Genomic DNA, 17233 nt, shown 5'->3' with positions numbered 1-17233 from the left:
GCTTTCGTCACTGTTGAAACTGTTTTGCCTTTGCCCATTTGACCTATTGTTTGATTCCATTGTGTCCATCAATACAATGTTTACCGGACAAGGATGTATGCAGGTATTTGTGGCATATTCAAAACATTTGCGCGTGAAAACAATGGCAGTAGTTCATATGAGCACTTAAGGAAAGGTAGTAGTCCTCAATATTTTTGTTGTGACTTGTGTCGCTTTTCTTCTAAGGTCTTTGATTATTATTAATGTATGTTTTTAAAAATATTCCAGCTAATGGATATGAAAGTATTTGTGGACACGGATTCGGACGTCCGACTGGCTCGCCGGCTGAGAAGAGACATCGCCGAGAGGGGGCGGGAATGCCAGGGCGTGCTCAAGCAGTACATGAAATTTGTGAAGCCGTCCTTCGAGCATTACATCGAACCTTCCATGCGGCTGGCAGACATCATCGTGCCGAAGGGAGGGGAGAATGATGTGGCCATCAACCTCATCGTCCTCCATGTTCACAACCAGCTGCAGGCGGTGAGTCGTCTGATTCTCCTCTGTTTTTTTTTCTTTGCTGATAGAACTTGGAGATGGCTTCATTTATCTCCCTTAATGCTAAAATAGTCTACCTGTGTATAAAGTGACATGGACAAAGCATGCTTAAATATCACAACATTTTTCCTGCTCGCTGATAGAACTTGGAAGCGGCTTTTTTTTCTTGCTTTATTTGTCACCCTAAGTGTCTGTCTACCTGCATAAAGTGACAAAGTTTGCTTCAATATCACAAACAACTGTTTTCTTCTTCTTGTGTTGGCCTAAATGCTAAAAAAAGCCCAAAGTTTATAAATGGGTAAAGTGACAAAGCTCTCTTTGGTATCACATTTTCCCCTCGCTGATAGATTTTGGAAATGGACGTTGTCTTTTTCATGTTTCACTCTAAATGCTAAAAAACAAAGTCACCACCTGTGCATAAAGTGACAAAGCTCGATTCAGTATCACAACATTATTCTTACACTGATAGATCTTGGAAGCGGCCGTTTTCTTCTTCATGTGTTACCCTTAATGCTATTGAAAAAACCTGCACAGTCTACCTGTGTGTATGACAACAAAGCTTACATCCACGTCACAACAGTACAGTCATGGATTCAGCAATCAGGATTTGGAGAGCCTTGTCACACACACTACACTAAAACCAGTCCCACTTGATGTAATTTTGTTCGTTCTTAAGTATTCTAATATTATAATGTTGGTTGTCCCTGATTGGGTTTTGAAAAAGTTAGCAGGCCTGTTATTGTAATGACACTGTCCAAATCATCCAAATATCTTAGTGGGAGGTTGGCAAGCCTCGTGTTTGGTTTGCTCCTTCTTTCATATCAAACATCTACCTTTCTTATCTTTTTTTTTTTTTTCTTTTTTTTTTTTGGTAAAGTGTTTTACTGCCCTCGCAACTGCATAAGATCATATGAGCGTGTGGGACACATAAACATTTTCAGTGGTAGAAAATTTTGAATTTTGCACGGGTGGTGCCGAAGCCTACTCTTACCGATTTTAGACCATCAAGGGATCTTTAACGTTCGCTACTTGCATATGGGACCTCCGAGATTTTTCACCCTTATCTGAGAAGGCTTGGTGTAGATCTTTTCTACCTTAAGATCAGGGGTGTGGCTGAAAGACAGCAGTAAGAAGGAGCCAAGGAGTAGCAGTAGAAAGACCACAGAAAGAGTCAGAAGCTCAAGGGGCAAAGAGGTGACGGGGTGGGGGCAGAAAGTGGAGATGAAAGCAGACGACAGAACTTTGTTAAAGAGCTGGAAAGGTGGTGAAAAGAGACAATTTTAGAGAAGAAAATTCTTCCATTGCTACCCGGATTCGCTCCCGGGACCTTTACAGGGTGTCCAGCAATATTTCCTGAAAAAATTTACTACCTGGAAAGAAAATTTACTACCCAGCAAATCAAACCCCACACCAGCTCGAAAAAGTGAGTTAATTTGCGCCATCAATAACATATACATTATTATTACATAACATATGGAACGAAAAGAACACACAACAAAGTCCAGTCGACAAAATGGAGGATAGACAGACGATTGCAAGCTTGCTCGCAGCTAGATTTAGTTTTAGTAAGGTTTTTACGGCGCTCGCAACTGCATAGGTGATATGAGCGACAAGGGGTGGATGTCAACAGAGAAGTCCAAACAGGGAATCAAGCTTCGACTATCAAGGCACCCCGGAAATAGTAGTTCACAAGCGTGACAAACATACAAAAGAAGTAGAGGAAAATGACGATAGTAAAGAAGAGGACAGAAAAGGCAGCAGTTCCCCCTACGTTGGTCCAGCACAGTATGAGCATGTCATTGATAAATCAGCCCGTTTACAATTCTACTGTGCATAAGAACATGTTAATATCCTCCCTTTGGCAATGGCCTAAAGACGTTTTAGTCAGTAGCACTGCCCTGGTGGAGGTGGGAGGGGGAGGGGGGGGGTAGATTTACACACAGGGTGACTGCCAAACCGGCTTCTCCATTTCCAGGGCCATGTTACACAACAACAACGCACACACACACACACACACACACACACACACACACACGTAATGACTCGAGTAAACCTATTCAGTGTGAGAGGTGTAAGAACTGTGAGAGGGCAAGAGGCAGTGGCACTGAAAATCTGCCAGTCTTGAACAGAAAGCTACAATATTGTTCTAATTTACTATCACCCAACAAATGAAACGCGAACACTTTATTTCAATAACACAGCTTACAAGGTATGAAGGATCCCGATTCCACACAAGGCCTGCACCAACGCGCGCTTTGCAGAGGGCTCTAAATCTAATCAAAATTCTGAAATTTGCTTACACTTACAGTTTTTGTCCTCTGGTGTTGCCTTCATCCTCCCCCCCCCCCCCCCCCGAGTGTCTCTTAAAAAAAATCAATAATCCCTGCCCTACTCCGTAGTCCCATACTTCGCAACACTCGACTTTTTAATGAACTTTGGCGACCCCGATGCCGTACCTTGTAGTGCCTCGCGCGAAGGTTCACTGACCTGTCACGCTGGCGAACCCGACAATCTAAAAATCGGACAAAGCTTGTATTTTCTTTTCATCCCCCCCCCCCCCCCCCACAAGTGACAGCACGGTGAAGAGTCCGAGTAATTATTAATTTTATTTGCACAGCGACAAAGCGGGTATACTGTACAACCTGCATATTACAAATGTTGCGTTATCAGTTTATCTACGCCAAATTTCAGGGAGGTAACGAAAGCGAAAGTAGATCTTGATTTTCCCGATCGAGCCTCGGTGTCACATACACTTCCGCCTGCCGCCATAGCCGGCTTTTTGCGTTAAACGTATTCTCGGACGGGGAAAAGGTGAACGAATAATTATATCACAATCGCGACCGGCAAAAACGGAGTCATGTACCGTGGCTAGGGTTCACTGAAAAGTCTTGCTGGCTCCATCCCTCAGTATGCAGGCTAATTTACGACCGTTTACCAAATTTTTACTACCTTCAAGGCAAACTTACTACCATTTACGACCTTTACGACCAGGGCGCCGAATTTACGACTTTTTTTTTACAACTTTACGACTTTGCTGGACACCCTGCTTTAAGAGGCGATCACCTTAACCTCTAGGCCACAAGAGCCCCCCCCTTCCTTATCTCTCCTCCTTTCTTTTTGTGTTTGTTACTCTTTTGTAACCCTTCTAATTTTCATCACTTATATGACCTTATTGTGTTGCGAATGCAGTAAAATGCTTACAAAATATTTTGAAAAACCTGCCTGTCTAAGACAACAACTTTTCTCCTAAAAAATGAATGGCTGTCTTGGGCAGTCTCAACTGTACTTGTCTCTCAAGCCTTTTACTTTGCTTTCGCTCCCTGTCCAATCCTGCTGAAAGAAAACCCACTGTTTGGCAACTCCAAACTTCACACGGGTGAATGAGTCACATTTCAGTATACTCATTAGTTAGTACAGAGAGACTGGTACTGAAATTCTATTCTTTGACATGTGTCATTGTTTTTTTGTTTTTCACTTTTGGGTGTCAATTTCAATTACAAAAGCCTGTGACTGCTGGATCAGTGACAATATTGATTTTCCATCGAGGTTGTGTTAGGGTAATTGAATTCCAGCAGGAGATTAGTGGCCCACCCATAAAACCTGTACAAAGCAGTTTATTGGTGTTCATGTCGGCCAGATGAGAACAGTGTCACACTGATCTGATTTTTTGTGAACAGATGTACTTAGGCAAGGATCATAATAATATGTAATGTGTTTCAAAATGGGTTTACCAAGAGGTTGTTCTAAAAGAAGTTTTATTTTTAAAAGGGAAACTAAACAAAACTCTTTTGTCAGTTCTGATGGCAACTTCTGAAATGGAAGTTGTTTCGAGAACATTTGTTTTAAGGAATGAACTATCCTGTGTTGTCTTATCTCTCCTCCATCGTTTTTTTTGTTTGTTTCTTTCTTGTAACACCTCTAATCTTCGGTACTTATGACCTAATTGTGTTGCAAAACCCGTTAAACTCTTTTCTAAAACTTAAAAAATGCTGTAAAACTTACTAAATCTTATTTTTTTAAAAATCAACTTATCTTATTTGTCTGTTTTCCCCAGAGAGGGTTTAAACTGAGGGGTCAGCTGGCCCAGTCATCACACAATGGTCAGCCAATGCCCGGAACTCTTCACATTCTAGAAAAAACTCCACAGGTCCACGGAATTCATTCCTTCATCAGGTAAAGGTGTTTTGTTCTTATTAAACTGTTTTGCTGGTTTCAGAATTTCATTCCTCCATTGGGGAAAGTTGTTTTGTTTACTGGTTTAGGATTTTCAGCACTGCCTGGAAAGGTTTGGCAAAGAATTATGCAGTGATATAAGTTATATAATTTTTTGGTTCTCACCTGACTAGATAACTGTATAAAAGTAGCTATGACATTGATATTATACCTCTGTTGTTTGTATCTGTCTATCTAGCAATTTCTGTGCACTAATAGACAGTTGTTGAATAAGCTTCTCTGGATGCAAACGAAGGACATGAGAAACTATCTAAGTATTCTTTTAAAAAGTTCGAGGACATGTTTATGCAATGCTATCCTGTGCCATTCGTTTTTTATGTGTGAAAATGAAATGTTTGGGTCTGGGAGTTGCGTGTGTGTGTATGGATCTTACATTCGGGCATAGTTTGCCTGTGCCTGATCTGTATCTTGTTTTTTCCTTTACAGGGACAAAGACATTGGCAGGGACGAGTTCATCTTCTACTCCAAACGCTTGATGCGACTTCTCTTTGAGTTCGCTTTGTCAATGCTGCCTTTCAAGGTTACTGCCTTTTTCGCATTTTGAATTTATCCTTCAGTCTCTTGATTTGTTAGTTGTATTGAATGATAATTCTGCATTGTGCAGCACTTAAAGCCTTATAGAGATTTGAAGCTGTATCTCAACTTGGGGTCCATAAACTTGATTTGTTTGGAGACACATTACCAGGTCATTTTGTGGGGGTCTGGTTGTCAACATCTCATCCACAAAAAATGTAGTTTCAGTCATGGAGTTTACTTGGTTGTTGTGATTCTTTCATACTTTGCTGATTTGTGTTTGACAGACCAAAATTAAATCAATTATAGGACTTGAACAGTAGGGTGAAAGGAAAAGACTGTGATATGGGTTGTTTAGGGTTTTTTTTTGGCATCAAAGCTGAAAAATGAGTTGCAAACAATGATCGCTGATGTCTGTTTTGTATTTGACACTTGAAGAAGAAGATCCGTGTACTACAAATAACGTTCTTATTGTTTCTTCTTTCTCTTTAGGATGTACTTATAGAAACTGCTCAAGGAGTTCCTTATAGTGGGAAACGTATTGCTGCTGACAAGGTATTATGCAATGTTGTGGACTTTTTTTCCAAAGACAAGTAAATCGTAATTAAAAATATTTTTTTTGAGATCTGCACTGCTTCTTTTTTCACTTGTTTAAAAAAAATTGAAATGGGTCTGTGATGCATTTTGTGAAGTAATTTTGATGACCCATTGCAAAGCAGAGTGTTTCTTATGTCAAAAAGTTGCTAAATTCTCGTGTGTTGTGATTGTATGCCTTCCATTCTCTAGATGCTTTGTGAAAGTTTTGAAAAATATCCCTTCTATTATTCATGAAGACATTTCAGAAACTAGATTTTGCTTTTTAAGAATGTTTTGTGAAGCAGAAAGTGAATGGTTTTGTTTCTAGATAATTAAAAGGAGGATTATGTACTTACATTCTGCTTTCCTTCTGGCAAAGAATGTTGGGTTGTTTTGTTGTATTTTTTCCCCCACCAGCCTTCAGTTGCTAAGGCTGCAACAGGACATATTTCCTGACCTGAAAACTGCTGTTGCTATATGGGAGCAGCATCTGATAAAATGTTTCAGACACAATAATGGAGCATCTACTGTTCAGTCTTTCTTTCATTGAAAATTTAATTAAAATTTTTATTTGTTGTTTTAAAAAAAATTGATTTCTTGGAAAGAAAGGGAGGTGGGAGGGGATGGTATACTCTGTATTTCGGAATAACCTTTAGTGTTATGAAAGCTGTCAATATCATTTTTAAGTTCTGTTTTTTTTGTGGTGAAAATGAATGAGTGGGTGGTTGGAGGGCACCACTGGTAGGTCCTACTTCTTTTCTTTCCCTCTATTGTTTCTGTTTGTTTGTCTTACTTTTTCAAATCACTAAATGACCAACCCCCCGGGGCAGTGCCACTGACTGTAGGTAGTGTCTTTAAGCCATTCCCAGGGGGGGGGGGACATTTCTCCTTCAAGCTTAGTAGAATTGTAAATGGGCTGACTCACGTCTCGCTCATAACTGTGCCTGATCTACATCAGGGAACTGCTGCTTTGTCTTTCGTGATCCTTACTATTGTCATTTCCCTCTACTTCTTTTGTATGTTTGTCACTCTCTTGTGACCTGCTATTTCCGGGGTGCCTTGATAGTCGAAGCAGACTTTGTGCTGTTGAAGCTAGAGAGGTGAGCAGTCTAAGTCTGATTCCCTGTAAAGACTTCTCTGTTGACACTCACCCCTTGGCGCTCATATGACCTTATGCAGTTGCGAGCGCCGTAAAACCCTCTACTATTAAAAAAACAAACTAAATGACCATTATTGTGTGGATGTGCAACTCTGTGCACAAACAAACAAAGCAAATTAATTTAAAAAATTGTTTTCAGCTCATCTTTTTTTCTCTCTCCTCTGTTCAGATTGCTGGTGTGTCAATCCTGAGAGCCGGAGAGACGATGGAGCAGGCCCTGTGTGAGGTGTGCAAGGACGTGACCATCGGAAAAATCCTCATCCAAACCAATCTAGACACCGGGGAACCTGAGGTAAAAACCGTCATGGTGCCGAGAAGGAAAGATGAGTACAGAGCTCCTTGAATACTTTCCCCTCCTACAGTAGTGTTGCTAGAGGTATTTCCTACAACAGATTTGTGTTCCCTTACAACGCAGCATTTCACTTTTTTTTAAAAACTGACTGACTGCCGTAGAAATTAATTGTTTTTCATTTAGAGGCTGGACGATGTTTTAGTTCAACTTAAAATCAAGAAACACAGTGCCAGATTTAAAAAATAACCTTTGTAGCTCACCTCACCAAAAGAGCCACAAAAGCTACACTCTTGAATCACAGGACGCAACTACCAAATTAAACGTGCATGAAAAAGCCTTCCCTTCCCCCAACTGCTGAGATCGCTTGTGGGTCAGTAAATAGTGTAAAAACAGTGAAGAAATCGAAACCGACAGGAGTGCAGGTTTATCGTGTCTCCTGTGTCGAAGCCTACCATCGCAGTTTCGGTAACCGCAGTCAGTTAGTCAAAAAGGCCAGGGAATTGAATAGAGAATGTAGATAAAAAGGCAGATAAGATTTGGGAAAGGGACTTTTATCAGCTGATTCTGTTTGAGGTGTAGGTGTGGATTGATGCTTAGGTCTTTATTTGTAGTTCCGGCTTCTCTTTGTACTTCCCTTGTACAGTATCACATCTTTAATGAACACGTATATGTGTGTTCTGTAATTAATGGTGAGACAGTCTGACACGAGGAAGCGTGTGTTTCGTGTGGAAAGTGTTGATTCTCATTTTGTCAAATGGCTCTCAAACAAGTTTTTAGCTCAAATCGTGGAGTAAAATATTGAAATGTTAGTAAATATTTTGCTTGCTCTTTTAATTGGCATCTGTGGTATAACGATTAGGTTCTTTCCGCACAGAAGGCTTGACTTCAGTTCCTGAGCGGGGCAGTTTTCAATTATGTTAGTCTGCTGGGATATTGTATCCTTCTCTTCCTGGGTAGCCCTGACTCTTAAATCATCTAAATTGTTTCTGTGCTATGTAAGAATAGTAAGATATTCACATACATTTATTCAATCTTTACTAGCATCTGTGATGTAGTGGTTGGGTGTTTTGCCTCATGCAAGAGACCTGAGTACGATTCCGCAGTGGGGAGAATTTCTGTTTAGTAACTCGGTCTTTCTGCTGGGATGTTGTATCCCCTCTCACCCGGGGTTTAGCCTAGCTGGCAGGGTTTACAGCCCACCTCCTAAAAACTTCTACGTAAAAAAAAAAGTTCCTCAATATTTTTATTTAAAAAATTTAATGTATACGTTTTCCCCCCCTTCTGTGACCAGCTCCACTACACGCGGCTGCCCAAAGACATCAAGGACCAGTACATCTTCCTGCTGGACGCGACAGTCGCGACCGGTGCGGCGGCCATGATGGCCATCCGCGTCCTGTTGGACCACGACGTTCCGGAGGACAAAATCTTGTTGTGTTCACTGCTCATGGCTCAGTCAGGTACAAACTTGGTTTCTTTTTTAATTGGATTTTTTAAAAATAGAAAAACATGCACACATTGTAGATGTATGAATTATTGGTTTATTTACAATGTTACTATGTGTGTGCTTTGCAGTTAAGTACAACGAGAGATCAGATCTTCAGTTGACTGATACACATCTTTCTCATATCGTGTATCTCACAGGTGTCAATTCTGTTGCCTATGCATTCCCAAAAGTGAAAATTGTGACGACTGCTGTTGACAAAGAAGTGAATGAAGCCTTCCACATCCTGCCCGGCATTGGTGAGCTTCTTTTTCTTCCTCGTTCTCTTTTTTCTTCTTCATCTTCCTCGTTCTCTTTCTTCTTCTTCTTCTTCTTCCTCATTCTTATTGGTGAGCGATTTTTGCCTTTTTTCTTCTTCTTTATTCCCCTCCTTTTGGGGGGGGGGGTAATAATAATTTTTTTTTGGGGGGGGGGGGTTGTAAGAGGCTTAGCAGTATCTAAATGAAGAACAAGTTCAGTTAAAAATGAATACTTTTGTCAACTCAACCTTTGAAATGCTTGTAGGCGTGACGAGTATGTCAAGTTGACGTACCTGGCTGTTCTGTGACACAGAAATGATCTCCTTTTATTGACAAAATTTCATTGAATGACTCAGAACTAATGATTTTGTTGAGAGAATATGTATTGAATGTTGGAGAAATTATCATTTTAGTTTTTAGTTTTAGTAGAGGTTTTACGGCACTCGCAACTGCATAAGGTCATATGAGCGCCTGAAGATTAGAGGTGTTACAAGAGAGTAACAAACATAAAAAAGAAGAAGGGGAGATAAGGATGATAAATGTTTGATAGGAAAGAAGAAGCAAACCACACCAGAGCACCCGCCAACCACCCACATTATCATTTTACAGACAGAATTATAATGAATGGCTTAGAAATTATTTTATTGGTAGAATTTGTAATGAATAGTGCATACTTAATCATTTTGTTAGTACCTTACTATTTTGTTTTAAGACAGAAAGCTGGACTTGATGAAAAGGACTTTACAAATTTTAGACCAGTTTCAAATCTCTCATTCTTATCCAAAATTTCGGAAAAAGTTGTTACTAACCGACTCTTACAGCATATTAAAGCAAATAATCTTAGCGAAGTTCATCAGTCAGCATACAAGGCACCCCATAGTACCGAGACAGTGTTACTTCAGGTCTATACGAATATTTTAAAAGATATTGATGAAAGAAAGATGTGTCGTCTTACTCTTTTTGACCTTTCAGCTGCATTCGATGCCATTGATCATGACATTTCACTTGAGAGATTAAATACTACTTTTGGTGTCAAGGGTACTGTCCTGCGGTGGTTTGAGTCATATCTTAAAGCAGTTGTGGTGGGAAGTACATGTTCTGATAATGTTCAACATAGATTTGGTGTTCCTCAGGGGTCTGTTCTTGGACCTGTCTTGTGTACAATGTTTACACAACCTATTGCAGATAGATTTATAAATCCATTGTTTTCGATCAAATATCACTTTTAGTCGATTCCACTGTGTGATATCTTCGGGAACTAAAAATATGGATGGTCTGTAATAAATTGAAACATGGGGGAGGGGGGGGGGGTGCACCCCTAAAGTCCTGATTCGGCTCAAAATTATGGAATTTGAGTTGTAGGCATTTTTAGCTTCTTCAGGCTCTCCTACAACTATTCCATCGCATAGGAACCCCTAAAAGCCTTATTTCTCCCCATACGGGCATGTTTGTCAACACCATTTTTTCATGAAGTCTATATTTAACTTTTTCTTTATCGGCCGTTTTCTCAAACACGACTTTTCTCTATACTTTTTTGAATAACTTCACCATTTTTCATCCAATCTTCATGAAATTTTCACAGAATGAAGAGAAGATGTAGTACTAAGAATCTGTTTGTTGAATTTTTGATACATCAAATAGATTTTTGTTGGTGGGGTCCGGAGTGTGGATTTTTACGGATTTTTCGCAAACTTGAATACTACCTCAGGAAAAAATTCAATAAAAATGTTCTAATTCGTGAAGGAAAAAAACAACAGAAAAGTTTAAATGTAGATCTAATATTTGCTAACCTGCATGCAAAAAAACAGTCCATTTCCATGAAAAATAAGTGCGGTATTCATTATGTAAGACATGTCAACAAAATCCAATATGGCTGCTGTATCCATGGAAACGAAACCTGATCCTCAATTTTGATTACGGATTTTAAGACTCCTTACTATACGGCAGCTATGTTGGATTTTGTTGACATGTCTTATGTAATGAATATAGCATTACTGTTCATGGAAAATGATTGGTTTTTTTTACATGCATATTAGCAAACATTAGACCTGGAAATTTGTCTGTTGATTTTTTCTTAAAGGAATTAGAACATTTTTAATGAATTTTTTCCTGAGGTAGTAATATGCCAAGAATCCATGAAAATCCACTCTCCAGACACCACCCAAAAAAATCTATTCCATATATGGAAAATTCAACAGACAAATATTTAGTATTACATCTTTTCTTCTTTATGTGAAAATTTCATGAAAATTGGGTAAAAAATAGTGGAGTTATTTTTAAAAAGTATAGAGAAAAATCTCGTTTTGAGAAAACAGCTGATAAAGGAAAACAAAATATTGACTTTATGAGGGAATGGTGGTGACAAACATGTCCGCTATGGGAAGAAATAAGGCTTTTGGGGAGTTCTTATGCGGTGAAATAGTTGTAGGAGAGGCTGAGGAAGCTAAAAATGCCTACAACTTAAATTCCATAATCTTGAGCCGAATTGGGACTTTGTGGTGTACCCCACCCCCCATAATGATGACAAGACGCAAATGATGTTGAGGGGAAATACAAAAGTCATTAGAAATCTCCGAGAACTACAAATTGATATCAACAACCATACTACGCTCTCTTCTTATGTTACTTTTTACTCTGGGGGGTGAGCCTAACTATAAAGGTTTTTTTAATAAGTTTTGTCTTGCATGCTTTTTAAAATCCGTGATTGCTGAAACCAAACATGGTTTTGGCAGTTGATGTTCTTCCTGCCTCTCCTCAGGCCCAGATCAGGATTCATTTGGTATTTTTAGGGCAAAACTAGTTAAAATTGTGTGTCATACTTAAGTCACAAGCGACTTTTCAGTGTCCTATGCTAGTGTCGGAAAAAATGTTTTACTATAGTTTCTATTGGTATGGGCCAGGGGTTTTGAAATCTGTTTGGCTGTCGCCCTGCACTCAATTCCAGATTCAATACTGAATTATAGGTGCCTTGAATGAATGCTTTAAAAAACTCCACAAAAACCTCGCCTCATTTCATACACTCTGTTCATTTTAACTTGTGCACACCCAAACGTCCCTTTCCCCTACCCACATATATAGACACACGCGAGAGCATGCGTGCACACACACACACACACACACACACACACACACACACACACACACACACACACACGTACACATACACATACACACACACACAGCTGGTTGTAACGGAGTACAAGTACTCCGGTACTTGTACTTACGTTACAATTTTCGGTACTTTTACTGTACTCTGGTACATTCTGAGAAACGGTACTTTTACTGTACTCCGATACTTTTTATGAAAGTACTTTTGAGTATTTTTAAAGTACATTTTGAGTACTTTTGAAGCTTAATGAAAGAATAAGTGCCGGCATTTCTGATCATAATTTATGGAACAAACGCCCCGACGAGCACAGCCGATCAACCAAGAGTTAAAAGTTGAGATTAAAGAACTGCCGTCGCGTCAAAGATCAGCCACTCTCGTGAATGTGATCACAAGCGTTGTAAAACTCCATGAAACGGTACAATGATCCCCAGACGGGATCACACCGAGGTGTGAACTGACCGATGCGTTTCTTTCCCCAAACATTGCCCTCGTATCTGAGCTCGCCACCTGAACTTTCATCTCTCGCTGGGTGGGTAGGGCCTACAAGTTCGCTCCAGGCAGGATCACATCGAACTGTGAACTTTTCCCTGACCATTGAAGTTGAAGGCAGTTTTTCTCTATTCCTGATTTTGCGAGACAGCCTGAATTTTAATTGGTGTGGTCACAGGACAGCGTAATGGTACATAACGACCAAGGCGGGGTACTCAATCAGAAGGCTACAATTTTTGGACAGGTAAAGGGGAGGGGCAACTGGATAAACGTAGATAAAGATCTCGAGACTATATGCTAATGAGTGTACAGTATGATATTATGGCATGCCTTATGCCACCATGCTACTGTGATTGGTCATCAACTTTCATCAAGGTTGACCACTCTTTGCTCGCCATATGTCATAAACCTACCCAGGGGTCACATCAGTTCATGGGTCACTGTAGATTCTTCCTTGGCTTCGTCGGCTAAGATCCCGTATTTCCCTTGCTCCCGAGCACTGGGATCTTAGGCGGAGACTACTGTAGTAGAGAATTGTTGGTTACACTACACTCACTAGACTCTTGGAGGGGGCTCTCGTGGCCTAGAGGTTAAGGTGTTGGCCTCTCATTCAACAGGTCCCGGGTTCGAATCCGTGTAGCGACCAAAAAATTTTCTTCTCTAAATTTGTCTCCTTTCACCTCATTTCCTGCTTTCTAGCAATGTTCTGTCATCTGCGTTTGTCTCCTCTTTCTGCCCCCACCCCCTCACCTCCTTTGCCCCCTCCTCTGGGCTCCTGATTCTTTCTGCAGCCTTTCTACTGCTTCTCCTTCGCTTCTTCTGACTGCTGTCTTTCTGCCACACCCCTGATCTTCGGGTAGGAAACATCTACACCTAGCCTTCTTGGACCAGGGCGAAAAATCTCGGAGGGCCCGTGTGCAAGTTGCGCGCGTTAAAGATCCCTTGGTGGTTTAAAATCGATAAGAGTAGGCTTCGGCCGCCACCCGGGCAAAATTCAAAATTTCCTACCAATTGAAAATATTAGGTGTGTCCCACATGCTCATATGGCCTTATGCAGTTGCAAGCGCCGTAAATCACTTTACAAAAACAAACAAAGACTCTAGGAAATTACATGTAGGCCTATAATTTTGGTTTGCCGTGGGCGCCGTGGACTACATGGTGTGACCAAAACCTGTCTTACCACTATTATAATCAATTGAAACTGAAACTGAGTCTGTTTGCTGGGTTTTTTTTCAATTTCACGGACCATTTCCACCTACGTTCAGTTCGTATATTATTCAAATGATTTGTATACTGTTTACATTATTAGTAATAAATGGCCTAATTTGTCAAATATACTAGATATGTTATTCAATATGATGTTTTGCATTAGCACTGAAGTGTTTAAGCATATTAGCAGAAAGTACTCAAAATGTACTCATAAGTACTTTTTAAAAAAGTTCTTGTACTCAAGTACATTTTACAGGAAAGTACTTTTACAGTACTTAAGTACATATTTTAGATTAAACTTAAATTTGTACTTAAGTACCTTTTTAAAAGTACTTTAACAGCTCTGCACACACACACACACACACACACACACACACACACACACACACACACACACATACACACACACACACACACGTGCATGTACAAACAAGTTTTCAAAATACAATTACCCAATAATGAAACAAAAGAAATCAGCGCACGAAACACCAATTCTGAAACAAACTACATTGGCTGCCAATAAAAGAAAGGATCAAATACAAAACTGCCGTTTTCTGCTTTAAATGATACTGCTCCTTTTTATCTTAAAAAATTCCTGGAATTATATCATCCGCCCAGAACCCTTAGATCAGCCTCTGACAATCTAATTCTTAAACTCCTAAATAAAATGACAAAACATACGGCGAAAGTTCCTTTTTGTTCTTTGGTCCCCGGGTATGGAACGGATTCACAAATGAAATAAGATGTGCCCCAACAATGTACAAATTTTCAAAAAACAGCTGAAGCTTTTCTTATTCACAAATGCGTACCTGTCATAATGATGAACAGTTATATATATGCATGTGTACGCCAGACTGTGAGACCGAAGAAATAGCGTGCGAGAATGAGAAAAAGAGTTGGGGGGGGGGGGAACGGAAATGTCTTTCTATAATTTAGAGAACGAGTGTTTTAATGAATATTTCTAGTTATTCAAGTTTCAATTGTATTGTGACCGTTTGTGAATTTTTATTGCATTGTATATTTTTAGTGAACGCATTGCCAAGCTCATTGCGAGACTGTTTTTCTCATAGATTGTTTTTATACATATATATACATAATACTGTGTTTTACGTACACACATGTCGATTAATTTGTAAGATGTGATATCTTTTTTATGTAATGCGCGTTGAGCATTTTTTAGAAAATGAAAATGCCCGGCATAACTGCTATTTATTATTATTATTTTAGTGACAGAACTTGTATTGGATATGAATTACACAAACTCATTTTGTTGACAAAATTTGCATATAAAGTACTTTTATTTTCTATCTCTCAGGTAATTTTGGTGATCGCTACTTTGGAACGGACTATGCTGACTGACGAGGAAGAAGCGAGAGGCAAAAAGCAGCTTGAACAACTTGGCTGGTTTCTGGGGTCACAAGGAGGCCAGGAAATGCCTTCAACAATTCATGTTATAATGGTACAGCCTTCACTGTTGGGAAAAAAAACTTTCTTGTTGCTAGCATGAATTCTATTCTCCATGGTTATTCCTATTTGTATGTATGGTAAGCCGTTGCTGCCATTTATGCTGGTTTTTCTATCTTGCAAATCAGGGAATGACAACAGTGGTTTCTGAGGCTGATGTTTAGTGGGTGGGGATGAAACCACATTCGTCTACAAAGAGATTTGATTGATGCCTCTGTCTGTGGCAAAGTTCAATGGGGGAAACATCAAATTTTTGTGCAATTTTAATTTTAGATTTGATATTCTCCGAAATTGGGGAGGGGAGGGGGGGGGGGGACCTTGATGGGTTTTTTTTCTGTTTTGGTATTCAGTCGGGAATGGTTCTCCTGCAGATTAACATTGTATTCAGAAATGGAATAGAAGTTATAATGTTACCTGAGGGGAGCAAATGATATGACCGCTCTACATAACATCAGGGCTCTTTGATCCTAAGGTGTTTCCATGAGTGGTATCTTAATCTGTGTGTTTGTGCAATACATTGATTTCTTGTTCGTCGATTCTGTGGTGAGAAATGAGAATGTTGCTGAGACATTACCTCACTATTTCATGTATGATTATTGGCCATCCAAAATTAATGGCAGCAAACTTACGTTGCCTTTACCTGTGGTGGTTTCAATTTGAATTCCTTTAGTTAAAATATTTGATAAACCGGACCGCAATGTGAGTCATCAGTCGCATAGCTGCCATCCTGAATGTGGGAAACGTAATTAATACCCTTTCGAGGTCTGAGTACAGATGTCCCATTTTCGTGTCAGGGAAAATATGTGCACTGTTTTCTAGTATTTCTCCTCTCAGGCTTGTTGATGCTGAAGAATAAATATCAAAAGTGAAGAACGGATTTGTGAATAATAAGTGAGAACGAAACCACTAGGTCAATTTTTAGAGTTGTGTCTGTTACCATAGCTAGCTATTGAGCATGAATTTATTGAATTCTGGAAAATGTATGGGAAGGGTTTAGAGAGCTTTTTTGGCCAGTGTCCACAATGTTATTGGTACAGAGTCTGTTTTTTTTCGGTTTGGGAAATTTGGCAGCTATGCAGTCATCTAGGGGAGGAGAGGTCCTCTCGCAGCTGGGGGGGGGGGGAGATTGGCTGATTTATTACTCAAGTAGTTTTCTTAGATGCATTTTTAATTTCTTAAAAGAGGGGTAATCCAAAGGGAGGTTGTTGTGTCGGATTTTTTACATTAGTAGTGTGTACGAGGCGATGGGATGGTGAACGAAGCAGCTGAAGAGTCAGAACGGATGCCCATTGGTCTTATGATTTAGCAGATTGGATCTGGTCAAGTCATATATCGCAGGCCAGTGCAGACTATTACAAACCTTTGTTTCATTAAGTTTGACCTGAAAGTCCATAAGGGCTAATTGCATTCCATGCACTAACAAAAGATCTCGCTTTGCAATGCATTGAAGCTTCCCAATTGGCTGTTTTCAGCAAACTTGATCCTACCCAATTGTGACTATTACTGTTAAATCTTGAACTGGGGAGATAAGATTAAATGTGTCAAAATTGTAGCTTTTTGCCCCTTCATAGAGGAAAATCTGGCGCCCCCCCCCCCCCCTCAAATGTACAGTATCCAAACCTATCAATTTGGGATTTGATGGAACTTTCTGCACCGTGCTCGTGGTATTGTTGGACATTTATGTTGCTATGTTGCCTCGCTGTTACACTATGGTTCCCTTTGTTGTTGGTAAGAACTGCTACTTCTGTCTGTAATGTCTCTTATCGCATGCCTCTCCCAGACTACATTATAATATTCCTACAGATGGTAAGGGGAAAAAGTCACTGGGCAGTTTGCTTGAAAAAATTTAGAGCAAGGGGGTGGGGAACAACAACAGCTTGATGAGGAGTCCCAGGCCACGTGTCGACCAAAGCAG

General features: G+C 39.9%; 1 protein-coding gene across 1 annotated transcript in view; it reads left to right on the top strand.

Moving 5' to 3' along the window:
- The window catches only part of LOC101852292 (uridine-cytidine kinase-like 1), a 25452-nt gene extending 10111 nt beyond the window's left edge, over positions 1-15341 (top strand). Inside the window, exons 6-13 of the mRNA XM_005090077.3 lie at positions 268-519; positions 4589-4707; positions 5194-5287; positions 5773-5835; positions 7185-7307; positions 8599-8764; positions 8949-9047; positions 15170-15341. Of these exons, the coding sequence (XP_005090134.1) occupies positions 268-519; positions 4589-4707; positions 5194-5287; positions 5773-5835; positions 7185-7307; positions 8599-8764; positions 8949-9047; positions 15170-15213 (960 nt within the window). The 3' untranslated portion in view covers positions 15214-15341. The remainder of the gene's footprint in view (positions 1-267; positions 520-4588; positions 4708-5193; positions 5288-5772; positions 5836-7184; positions 7308-8598; positions 8765-8948; positions 9048-15169) is intronic.
- Positions 15342-17233: the final 1892 nt, after the last annotated feature.

The sequence above is a fragment of the Aplysia californica genome, unplaced genomic scaffold (assembly GCF_000002075.1).
Source record: "Aplysia californica isolate F4 #8 unplaced genomic scaffold, AplCal3.0 scaffold00012, whole genome shotgun sequence".
Lineage (NCBI taxonomy): Eukaryota > Metazoa > Mollusca > Gastropoda > Aplysiida > Aplysiidae > Aplysia > Aplysia californica.
The sequence above is the reverse complement of the archived record's forward strand: the minus strand, read 5'-3'. Positions and strand labels throughout refer to the sequence as shown.